Source organism: Nothobranchius furzeri, chromosome 13 (genome assembly GCF_043380555.1).
Source record: "Nothobranchius furzeri strain GRZ-AD chromosome 13, NfurGRZ-RIMD1, whole genome shotgun sequence".
Lineage (NCBI taxonomy): Eukaryota > Metazoa > Chordata > Actinopteri > Cyprinodontiformes > Nothobranchiidae > Nothobranchius > Nothobranchius furzeri.
Genome location: NC_091753.1, coordinates 16,297,332 through 16,310,186, shown reverse-complemented (window position 1 = coordinate 16,310,186; position 12,855 = coordinate 16,297,332). Strand labels below are relative to the sequence as shown.

General features: G+C 43.5%; 1 protein-coding gene across 4 annotated transcripts in view; it reads left to right on the top strand.

Moving 5' to 3' along the window:
- git1 (G protein-coupled receptor kinase interacting ArfGAP 1) overlaps positions 1-12,180 on the top strand; it is a 190,089-nt gene extending 177,909 nt beyond the window's left edge. For all 4 annotated transcript variants that reach the window (XM_070543325.1, XM_070543327.1, XM_070543326.1 and 1 more), the window contains 4 exons: positions 9,910-9,986; positions 10,070-10,252; positions 10,328-10,391; positions 10,471-12,180. In XM_070543325.1, coding sequence (XP_070399426.1) covers positions 9,910-9,986; positions 10,070-10,252; positions 10,328-10,391; positions 10,471-10,686 — 540 coding nt within the window. In that variant the 3' untranslated portion in view covers positions 10,687-12,180. The remainder of the gene's footprint in view (positions 1-9,909; positions 9,987-10,069; positions 10,253-10,327; positions 10,392-10,470) is intronic.
- The last annotated feature ends 675 nt before the right edge of the window (positions 12,181-12,855 follow it).

The window sequence follows — 12,855 nt, the reverse complement described above, 5'->3', positions numbered from 1 at the left end:
GAAGGTTTTTTTATGTTTTGTTTTCATTGCATTTCTTTTTATTTTTTTAATTATAATTTTGCTTGATCCATTTATTCTATGTTTCTTATTTTAAAGTTTTTGATCAGCTGCTTGCTGTCTTTCTTTTCTTTTCGTGTGTTGTACGGATGGAAGACCCTCTCAAAGACGAGATGCTACATCTCAAGAGGCTCTATCCTCCAAAAAAACATAAGTAAATAAATATGAGAACAAACATAGCAGCCTGTTTGTTATAAGCCTTGGCAATAGTTTCAGCATACTGATACCGGGAGTTAACATGGTAAACTTGCTCATAAACATCTACTTTTACATTAATATTAATCCAGTGTTTGCTGTGTTGTAAAGAAGAAGGCAGTGATGCAGGAGTGTTGGTCATGTTGCTATGTGGGTGGGAGGGTGGAAACCAGGTGAGCCATATCAGTAGCACAAGTATGGAAGAAATGAGTGCATGTATCATGTTGCTATTCACAAGATGATAGATTTCTAGCACATCACTCAGCAGCCAAAACTAAGTTTTCATTTCCTTTACTTGATAGATCAGGGGTGGGCAATCTCACTCCACGAGGGCCGGTGTCCCTGCAGGTTTTAGATGTGTCCTCGAACAAACACCGCTGATTTAAATAGCTAAATTAGCTCCTCAACATGTCCTGAAGTTCTCCAAAGGCCTGGTAACGAACTAATCATGTGATTCAGGTGTGTTGACCCAAGGTGAGATCTAAAACCTGCAGGGACACCGGCCCTCGTGGACAGAGATTGCCCACCCCTGTGATAGATGGTGTGGTGGAGGTGTTGTGACTCAGGCTGATGGGGTCTTCTGCCCTCGGATGAGGCTGGTGTTTACAATACAGACCAGACTAATACAACAATAAATGCAATAGAAATTATGCTCCAAAGGCAAATGAAAACATTAAGTGTCATATCCGACATCTTTTCTTCTTAGATCATTTAGGCTGTAATAAAAAAATTAAAAAGATAAAATGAATTTGATGTAAAAAAAAAAAAGTAATGGTATAATGTAAACAACTATATAATACAGAAACATATAAAAGAATTGTAGCGTTGTGGTTTTATGCTCTTTTATGAAAGAGGAACCATGCTACGTATTAATTCGGAATATTATTTTTTAATAAATCAATAACCAAGTTTTATATTGTTCAGAAGACTCAAAGGTTGTTTTCATCCATAAACTGCCGATAATATCTGAGTGTCTGTGTTTCAGTTCAATGAGGAAACCAGTTTGACGATTAAAAGTTTTAATTCTTCAAATTAAACTAATGATTTTGAAAATTGACAAACAGGAAATACAATCTACATTGGTAACTTTGTGGGACAATCTTTAACAGTTGATATGCTGTTCTTGCTCAAATAGACCTTCTGGTGAATTTATGAAGATTGAGAATGTTGTGAGTTGTGAGAGTGATATGATGTGATTATGGATGCGTGTGGGTGCAAAGTGTGGTGAGATGAGGTGAGATGGATGCGTGTGTGCATCTGATTTTGCTTCAGGAAGAAACAGGTGTCTGAGTGAAAAGTGATGGTTTGAATAAACTTAGGTTTAGCTGGAAAAGATGCATCCAAACGCTAAACACCGTGTTCTGTCTCACCGAACTCTTGTGGACCCTCTTTCGGATCCGGGCCGTGGAGGATGTTGTGGTTCATCTAGATGACACTCAACGGCTGACAGGGAAGACGTAGGTGTCGAACAGAACCGGTCCAGAGTTGCCCTCGGTACACGTTGATGGTAAAGCGTTTTGTCGACGCGCTTTCTTAAGTTAATTCACTCAGAAATCAAAAGACTCGGTAATGAGTCTGCGTTAGAAGTTGCGATTCAGCTATTCTGTCTGTCTGACAGAAACAGCGTGAGAGGGGGGGGGGGGGGGGGGGGGGGGGTTGAGCCAATGGGCTCCGTGCCCCGTTAGCGGTTGTTCACACGTCCTCTCTCTTTCGTTGTCAAGCACGAACTGGAATCATAAGACTGAAACTTACCAAAAACCTTTCTCTTCTCAAAGCAAACGTGTGCGTCATCAAATGTGTCTGGAGTTTACTGTGGGAAGATGTGTGTGGGTGTGTGTGAATGTTTGTGTGCTTGAGTGTGTGTGAAGGTCAGTAACAAACATTCTCAACACCATCTAATTATGGATTCATTAAGCCATTATAATTACCCCAAAGCATAATAGTCATTCATTTGATTAAACACATTCATAATGAGCAAAATGATAATGGTTACTTTAACATTAAAATCAAGAAAAAGAAGTTGAAACTTTATGTTTTGACTTGGTCTGGGTACAACTCATGGAAACACATCTTCTGGTAGACTGCAGGTGGCTGATGTTATGGTTTCCTCCCAGACTCGCTGGCGTTCAGGTCTTAATCTGTGGGTGAAAGTTCTCAATGACCCAGCTTTGACCCAGCTGAGTCCAGCACCACCATTGTGACAGAAAACCCATATTTCCTCACGTTACAGACTTAAAACAAAATGAACCTTTTAGAATGTAGGTTACTTTTTACATGTGATAAATTAATCCAGCTTGCTCTTTCAGCTATTTTTATTGCAGTAGGGGTGGTTAACAAGACTTGGTATGGCCCTTCCCACTGGGGCTGTGAACAACATTTTCTTTTAATCACTTTAATAAATACCCAGTCTCCTACTTCTATTGTCTCTGTGGATGTCACAGAGAATGGCTCATCAGGCATAGTATTTGCTGTTTGTACATCTCTGTGTATCAAAGTCATTCCGGAACTGCGCTGCTCTGGGTGGCTACATGTTGGAGTTGCTCTGTTGACTATATGCAAGTTTTGCCTTTTCTTGGACATTTTTTCTTCTAGTTTTTCAAGAAAAACATTTTTTGTATTTTTCTTTTGGACATTTTACTTTTCTGTTTCTGGTGCTGTGAAGCTTGGAGGATTTTTACTGCTATTTTTTCACTTTTTTCACTTTTTGAGCATTTGTTATGATGCGTAACCATAGCAAAAAGCTGGTTTACAATCGGTAGCAGCTGATTAACATTGGAAAGGCTGAAATAATACCTCAACTGAAGCCACAAATCCCAAATGAGCTAAAACGCAAGAAGTGTGGGTGCAGAGCGGGAGCAAAACGGAGACAGAGAAAGAGGAAATTCAAACCATCTCTTCCATCGATCATAATGGGCAATGTGAGATCGCTGGCCAACAAGATGGAGGAACTCCAAGCCCTTTCAAGGACTCAGCCAGAGTTTCGGCAGTGCAGTGTTATGTGTTTTACTGAGACGTGGCTGCAGGACCATATCCCCGATTCCAGCGTCTCTCTGCCAGGATTCCTGACTGTACGAGCAGACAGAGATCTGAAGAGGAGCGGGAAAAGAAAAGGAGGTGGAGTGGCAGTGCTTGTCAAATACAAGGTTCAAGGTTGTCTTTATTAATCCCCAAGGGGGAAATTGAATTGCCTTGGACAAGTAAACACAACATGCACATCCACACAATAAAACATTCACTGGTCCTGATAAAATATAAAAATATCAAATATACAATCATACGAAATGGTCATTGAGATGAGCTGAGTCATACAGATGGTGCCATCCAGGTCATGTTTCAGTGAAATGACGTCTGCAGCCCAGATGTTGAACTCTTAGTAGTAAGTTGCTGCCCATATTATTTGCCAGGAGAGTTCACCAGTGTTGTCTTGACAACCGTATACCTTCAGCCATTGGTGAAAATGCATGTGATGCCATCAGTTCCATTGTCGCTAAGCTACAAACCCAGCACCCCAATGCATTTGTGGCTATATCTGGTCATTTTAATCATGCCTCGCTCTCTGCTACACTTCCAACATTTTAACAGTTTGTCAGCTGCTCCACCAGAGAAAACAAGACATTGGATTTGTGTTATGCAAATGTAAAGAATGCATACATGTCCAAAACAAGACCTCCTCTGAGACAATCAGATCACAATCTTGTTTTTCTCTGCTCAGAATACAAACCTCTTGGTCAGAGGCAGCCTGTGACAAGAAGAACTGTGAGAAAGTGGTCACATGCTGAAGAAGCCCTGCAGGGTTGTTTTGAGACCACAGATTAGATGACTGTCTGCCAAGGATATGAAGAGGACATCAATGCCATGACTGGATGCGTCACTGACTATATAAACTTCTGTGTGGACAACATCATACCCACCAGAACAGTGAGATGCTTTGCTAATAACAAACCCTGGACCACCAGTGAACTGAAGAATCTGCTAAATGAGAAAAAAAGAGCCTTCAAGGAGGGAGACAGGGAATTATTGAGGAGTATACAGAAGCAACTGAATATCAAGATCAGAGAAAGCAAGGAGGCATACAGGAAGAAGCTGGAGAACAAACTACAGGGAAACAATATCAGAGATGTCTGGTCAGGGATGAAGAAGATCGTAGGCTTCAAGTAGAGGAAGGATTGCACAGATGGCAGCCTGGACACAGCCAATGAACTGAAAAGTTCTTCAATAGGTTCAGTTCAGGAACAAACCCAGCTTCCTCCTCGCATGTCCCCAGCCAATCAGACATCCCATCCTCCTCTGATCCAACATTTTCCTGTCACACGCCAGCTCTTTTGTCCTATAACGCAGTCATGGACTCTTCTGGTTCTATAAATCTGTCTTCAACCAAGTCAGGAGATGCTGCTGTCCCATTTACCTCCCCCTCTCACCCATCTGTCTCTAGAAGTCAGGTGAAGAGGCAGCTGGAGAGACTGAACAGGAACAAGGCTGCAGGTCCAGATGGTGTCAGCCCCAGGGTAATGAAGGCCTGTGCAGAGCAGCTCTGTGGGATTCGGCAGCACCTCTTTAACCTCAGCCTGGCCCAGGAGAAGGTTCCAGTCCTGTGGAAGACATCCTTCCTTGTTCAAGTTCCAAAGAAAACTCGCCCATCAGTCAATGACGACTACAGGCCGGTTGCCCTGACATCCCACATCATGAAGGTCCTGGAGAGACTCCTGTTGGTCCACCTGAATAAGCAAACTAGGACATATCAGGACCCGCTGCAGTTTGCTCATTGCCATGGAGTTGGAGTTGAAGAGGCCATCATCCAGCTGCTTCAACCAACCCACTGTCATCTGGACAAAGCAGGCAGCACTGTGAGGGTCATGTTCTTCAATTTCTCCAGTGCATTTAACACAATCCAGCCTGATGTACTTTGCCAGAAACTCCAGAAGGCACAGGTGGGGGCCTCAACTATCGCCTGGATTAAAGACTACCTGACAAACGGACCACAGTTTGTGAGGCTGAAGAACTGCACATCAAACCAGGTGATCAGTAACATTGGAGCACCACAGGGGACTGTACTCTCACCGTTCCTTTTCACCCTGTACACCTCAGACTTCCAGTACAAATCAGAGACCTGTAATCTACAAAAATACTCAGATGACTCTGCAGTTGTCAGGTGTATCAGAGATGGACAGGAAGCTGAGTACAGAGAGCTGGTGGAGCGCTTTGTGGCATGGTGTGCAAACAATTATCTGACCTTGAATGTGAACAAAACAAAGGAGATGATTTTAGACTTCAGAAGAAACAGGGTGGAGTCAAACACTGTTTCCATTATGGGAGAAGAAGTGGAGGTGGTTGAGGAAAACCTTGGAGTTCACCTGGACAACAGACTGGACTGGAGAAAGAACAGCCAAGCCGTTTACAAGAAGGGACACAGCAGACTGCACTTCTTGAGGACGCTTAGGTCCTTCAATGTTATAGGTAATTAGATTTATCCCATATTACCTTAAAGGACGATACACCCGGAGAGAGAGAGTATCCAATCCAATCCAATCCAGTTTATTTATAAAGCACTTTACAAGACCCAGCACAGGAACAAAGTGCTGTACAGAAAGTACATTAAAACAATTGACTAGAAAGAAAACAGCAAATATAAATAAAACACATGATACATAAAATTAAACTAGCCCTATATTAAAAATAAAAACTTGATAAAACTTGATAAAACCGCATTTGAATCACCTAAAACAGCTAAAATAAAATAAAAAATAGAAACCAACATCTCACAAGGTATTAAAAGCCAGGGTAAAGAGGTGTGTTTTCAGGAGTGCCTTAAAAGCAGATAAGGAACTGGCCTGTCTTATCTCTAAAGGAAGTTCGTTCCACAGTTTTGGGGCTGCAACAGCAAAAGCACGATCTCCTCTAAATTTACGCTCAGTCCTGGGTACAATCAGGAGCAGCTGATCAGCAGACCTGAGAGAGCGGGAGGGAGTGTAAGGCTGTATCAGATCAGAGAGATAAGAGGGGGCAAGGCCATGAAGACCTTTAAAAGCAAATAAAAGAATTTTAAAATGAATCCTAAAAGAAATGAGAGTAAATTGATTATTTGTAATGTCCATGTGGGCGAATCAACATGCGAGAAGCTGGACTCAACCAACCAGCCCCCACTCTGCTCCAGCCTCAAAGCCTTTACCTCACCAGCTCTGCATACCCGCATTCTCCATCAGGAGACCAGAATGTTAGGTAATATTTAATCTCCATAACCCTGGAACCTGAAATAACACACATGACAACAAGGAAGACATTTTACCCTGAGTCCCCAAAATATGGAGAGTTAACGCAGAGCAACCTCCTCCGAGGCTTCCCCACGTCACTCCCATGTGCTCCCAGTTCGTCAGGGGCTTTATTCACAATGGATGGAGGAGAAGGCGGGCCTTCTCAGGTTACAGAGGTACAGAGGTTTCTTACAATCAACATCCTTGCTCAACCTTTCATGAACAGCCACAGTAGTTGGCAAACACAGAGATTCATGATGTGTTAATAACACAAAATGGGCATCTTTTAGGCCTCAAAAAGGTACAATTATAAAATACCCAACAGTAGTAGTTGTTGAGAGTGTAATCCCTTCAGCCATCGTCTGTTGGGGTAGCAGCATCAGAAGCAGGGACCTGAAAAGGCTCAACAGCCTAATAAAAAAGGCTGGTTCTGTTCTGGGGACGACTGTGGAACCACTGGAGGAGATCATGCAAAGAAGGATTCTCCAGTGAATCAAGGAAATGATGGACGACCCTGAGCATTCTCTTCACAAGACTGTCCGACAACGTGTGATTTTTGGTTTCATCTCGGTTGTTAAGCATAAGTTTACTAGGTCTATGAATTCATCTGACTCCTCTATTGGCTTTACTTAACTGTCTCTCTCAACTTCCTGTTTCTTCTTTTCTGGCTCCTCTTTCTGCTCTTGTCCTTTGTACTTTGGGCTTTGTGGATTGCTAAAACAGTCCTTTGACCAATGACCTTTCTTTTCACAGTAATATTCAATTCAATTCAAAGATACTGTCTATCATTTTTCTTGTCTCTCTTATCCTCTCTTTTTCCTCCTCTCCCTTGTCTTCTGCCTCCTGCTGCATTAAACCCTCCCTCAGATGATGTTGATTCTTCAAACTCACTATTAGGACAAGGTTTTGTTTTTTCATTATTTTCTGCATGTACAGCCCAGTTTCAGTTCAGCCAGGGTTCCTGTTGCAAACCTAACATAGTATTTCGTGACATGTTTGTTCAAATGAGGTTTCAGTCCTTTAAGATGGAGTTTTTCAGTTGTTGTCTGAAAGGTACTTGGTCATCTTCATGTATTGGAATCTGAATAGGTAGATGGGGGAACAGCTTTAGGAGGCAGTGGCCTCTCTGGTTCCCTCTCTCTGTTTGGTCTTTTTCTTTGTCGGCTAGAACAAGTAGTCTTGTTGTCTTCTCGTCTTACAAAAGCACAGGTTGCCGTATTTAGTCTTATGTGCTTCACTCAGCCGTTTCCTAGCTGCCTCCCTCTCTTTGGAGAATTCCCCTTTTTTGTGGTGAGCTTTTTCTTTTAAGAGTGATTTTATTCACCAGTATTCGACACAGGTTGCGTCGGATGGGTTTTATAAACAAATCTGTAGTAAACAACAATTCTTTTGCAACATAGACTTCAGAAATCCTCTCAGATACATAGAACAGGTTTTGCTAAAAACATCTAGCTACCATTTCAGCATTCCCCACATCACACTAAGTCATGTCATATCCATTACAGTACATTTCATCATTCATACCTTGCCTTGTATAATCATTAGTTTAGGGAAAAATAATTAAATGCATTTTATAAACTGTATACTGACTCTGAATTAATACGAAGTGTGTTTATGGACCCAGAACAAGTAAAGTAACTAGAATCTTCTGATTAAACATTCAAAGATCAATCAGACTAATATTTCATATTCGTATGGAATATCAATCTGAATGGTCATTTTAATAAAAATGTCGTCAATCATCCTCACTACACATAGAAGACTGATGCTTCAGTATTTGAAAATTTCTATTAAAAGTTTCTGGTCATATACTGTATGTGTATGTATGTACGTGTGCAGGCATGCCTATCCATTTTTGACACCCCTTCCATCTGTTTTATCAGTTCCAATAGAACACAGCAAACTATGCTTAGATTAGAAAAGTAGCAAACTCCTGAAAAAACTGTTTAGCTCATATTTAATATACATAGCAACCTCTGTTCAAATTCAAAGATACTTTACCAGAGGGAAATTAGAGTTTCAGTACACACAATTCTGAGATCAGACATACACACATAGGCATAGACACGACAAGAATTGGTGACTGTGGTCATTCGCAACCTGAGTCGCGCTACCTGAATAGTAATCAGAGGGTTACATGAGGATTGGGTCAGGTGGAGGAAAAAAAGGCACTTCAGAGTTACCCTCCACAGGAAGGGCAGCTTTGCTATGCAAAAAACACCTCAGACAGAAATGCAACAGAGGAGGGAGAGAGGTCCTACCTCAAGTGGAGGAGTTTAAGTATCTTGGGATCTTGTTTACGAGTGAGGGTAGGAGGGATCGGGAGATCGACAGGCGGATTGGTTCGGCGTCTGCAGTGATGCGGACACTGAGCTGATCTGTCATGGTGAAGAGGGAGCTGAGCCAGAAAGCCAGGCTCTCGATTTACCGGTCGATCTACGTCCCAATCCTCACCTATGGCCATGAGCTTTGGGTAATGACCAAAAGAACGAGATCGCGGATACAAGTGGCCGAAATGAGTTTCCTCCGTAGGGTGGCCGGGCTCAGCCTTAGAGATGGGGTGAGGAGCTCTGACAATTGGGAGGGACTCGGAGTAGAACCGCTGCTCCTCCGGATTGAAAGGAGTCATTTGAGGTGGTTTGGGCATCTGGTCAGGATGCCTCCTGGACGCCTCCCTGGGGAGGTGTTTCGGGCATGTCCTGCCGGCAGGAGGCCCCCGGGTCGACCCAGGACACGTTGGAGAGGTTACATCTCCAATCTGGTCCGGGAACGCCTTGGGGTCCTGCCGGAGGAGCTGGTGGAGGTGGCCGGGGAGAGGACGGTCTGGAGCTCCCTAGTTGGGATGCTGCCCCCGTGGAGGAAGACGAAGATGAAGGCATTGAGAGACCAACTGACCAGGTCCATTTGAATCATTTCCAGTTTCCAGAAAAAATGCAGATGTGCCGTACACCCAAAGACAGAGCCTTGGGATAAGATAGGGAGGAGAGGAGGAAAAAAGCATCTGAACTCTCCAAGAGAACAACAGTTTAAATCTTTGCTCAACACACACTTATTCAGGGAAGCATATTCTGTGTGACTGTTTGAACTCACCTACGGGCCAGGGAAAGTATTATTTAGTGCTTAACTTGATCACATAGTTTAATTTACTGAATGCATCTGGGCATTAACACTTTTAACCGTTGCCTGATATTTAATCTTTATTTTATTTCTTGATCCGTCCAATGATCCATGATAACCTGCATTTCACTGTTGTAGATAGTTGTACCTATGATGTTATGATGTTGCTGTGCTATGTAACCTTTGTTAAAGTGACCTTGAGAGTCCTGAAAGGTGCTTACAAATAAAATGTATTTATTTATTACGTTGCTTAGATGTGAGGAAGGATGATGAGTTTGTGTGTTTCTTGCAGGTCTCTAAACCCGAGAAGCACGTCAGCGGCACGGACAGCGACTACGACAACACACAACCATACAACCCATCGCGAAGGTCAGAAGGTGCTTTTAGAGTCACATTTTTAGTTCCACACTCAGCTGTTGGTGTTTGAAATCAGTGTGATGGGTTTTTTTTAGTATGGGACGCAGCAGTGAGGAGGAAGGTCGGGGTGAGTCCGAGGAGGGAGAAAGTAGGGGCAGGGACACTGGAGAGCTAGACCCCACCCTGCCCTGCACAGAGGATGTCATCCTAAAGACAGAGCAGGTGACTAAGAACATCCAGGAATTGCTCCGTGCTGCTCAGGAGTTCAAACATGACAGGTAAGTAAAGATTCTTGTGTCTGAGTTTTAATACATATCCCTGCAGGATAAAACCAAAAAGCTTTCTCTGTTCAGCTTTGTTCCATGTTCTGAGAAGATCCACTCTGCTGTCGCTGAGATGGCTTCTCTCTTTCCTAAAGTAAGTTTTGTCCTGTTCTGTTCACCGGCTCTGCCCGTTCACCTACGTGTGAGTTCTGATTGCCTCCGTCTCGTTTCAGCGGCCGGCTCTGGATGTGGTCCACTGGTCTCTGCGCCTGTTGGCCACCAGTGCTTCACGGCTGCAGGTGGAGTGTCACAAAGCAGTGGCCTCCGAGCCCGGCGCCCCTGCCGTGGACTACCAGCTGCTCACCCAACAGGTTATCCAGTGCGCCTACGACATCGCCAAGGCTGCAAAGCAACTGGTCACCATCACAACCCGGGAGAAGAAGCAGTGACCAAATGGATGCCTACATTGAGGGGGTGGGGGGAGGACCGGTAGAAGGACTAGTGTGGAATGCCTGAACCTGTAAAGGTGGGGATGTACAGTCACCAGGAGTCTGAAATGTTAAGGCTTCATAATTTATTTCATTTTAGTCCCATGCTTATATTATGGGTGGGGGCTTGCCTCTCTGGGACCCCGGCTACGACCGGAAAACATCAGGACATTCTCTCTCTCTCCAACGTGGCTGAGCCAAGCAGGATGAGCTGGTGTTGCAGAGCAGGACCACCGTGTTTCCTCGTAGATTGGACTGGAACCCATCACCTTCCTGCAGTGGGGCGGGGGGGGGGGGCACAGTAGTAACTGGCACTTTCTCTTTTCTCTTCTCAGCATGCAGGTCAGCTTGATTTGTACGCTAGAGGACAAGAATGCTTTTTTACTGACTTTGAAAGTAACACACTGGAATCATGGACTCACTGTTATTGTGTTTGTATTAACTTACTGTTAATTTGTTTTAATTGTCATTAATGTTTGTTATTGTGTCACACAAGATTAGAGCAGGAGAACGGGGGGACAAGTTGGCCTCTGGCTGGGTAGACATACGGACTGATCAACCAAACAACCGTGCAGTCGAACTGAACACGTGACCAACACAAACAGCTGATCTGTCATCAACACTACGCATGTAGCCTGAAGGTTGAACCGGTGCCAAAGCTCCAAATGTTTAATTTTCTATCTTCAGAGCAGAGTTCTTGTAGTAAGGGGACGTGGAACGAAGCCTGGTGGAATTGTTGCCAGTGGATTCATCTCAGAATCACTCCTGGGGTAGAGTAGACTGGGAGAATGACATCATTAGGTCCAGTTTCCTGTAACGGCAGACTTGGCTTGAAAATAGTTTTTTTTTTTTAATTAATTCATGCTTGCCCAGGTGCTTCAATTGAAAAGCAGTTATGCCTTAAAGTCTCTTTCTGGAGTATTTCTCTTATCCGATGGCACCATCTAGTGGCTGAAAAGCATATCACACTCCTGTTTGTTTAAGATGGCGACTTCACGTTTCTGTTTATAAAAGTGCTTCTATAGCAGACAAACAGCTAAAACACGTTGTTTTACGAGTATTCTCATGTCATGCTCTGTTCTCATATATTTATATGTTAGACTTTCTTGTCTGTGAAAAGTTCATCAACTCTGCATCAGCCGAAGTATTCCTTAAATGTGAAGCATGTAAGTGGTAGTCTAACGCCATTGGTTAGTTCTGGTCGGTGCTCAGTTTCCTATTGGACGGAGCTCTGTGGGGCAGGGGGCGTGTTGCTTACATTATATCACAGTACATGATGAGATAATCACTTTTACGGATTTCTGACAAATCACACATCATTTCTGAAAGGGGAAAACTCCGGAGAGATACTTTAAGTAGACCTGTGGAGACCTATATGTCAGTTATTTTCTGGGAGAATAATGCTTGTATTTGATTTAATTTGCCATGTGATTAAAATGCTAATTTCTAGGACTACTTCTGAAGTGTTAGATGTAAAGTCTTGCTGAGTCTCTGTGGTCTGCCAGCAGCAGACTGGGAACAAAATGCTTTTCCTTAAACAACAACTTTGTGAGTGTATCCTATTGAGTATCTGAACAAGTACTGGAACCAGGAGTTGTCCTCAGAGCTGGTCTTGCAGTGTCCTTGTGTGTGATCACTTTGTTGGATCAGGGGGCTTCTGCATGTTAAAGTACTTGAGCATTAAAGTTGTGGAAGCTTTGGACTACTACAGGGCTATTCAATTCCAGGCCTCGAGAGCCGGCATCCAGCACGTTTTAGTGGTTTCTGTGCCCCGACACACTAGAGTCAGTGGTTGAATCACCCGTGCAGCAGCTCATCAGGCTCTGCAGAAGCCTGTTAATCACCTGCTGATTGAAATGGTTAAGCAGCGTTAAAACTAAAATATGCTGGATATCGGCCCTCAAGGCCTGGAACTGAATAGCCCTGGACTACTATCTCATTCATGTTCAGCTTTGACCCCCAGTCACCACTCGGCTGATTAAAACCTTCTATTTTCAGACAGCCCTGCTGAACCAAGCCCATTACACCTCTGCTTATTGCAGCTGAAGGCCTTCACACATAGAAAGAAAGAAAACAATCTTTTATATAGCGCCTCTCAAGATAAACATCCCGAGGCGCTGCACCAGGGTT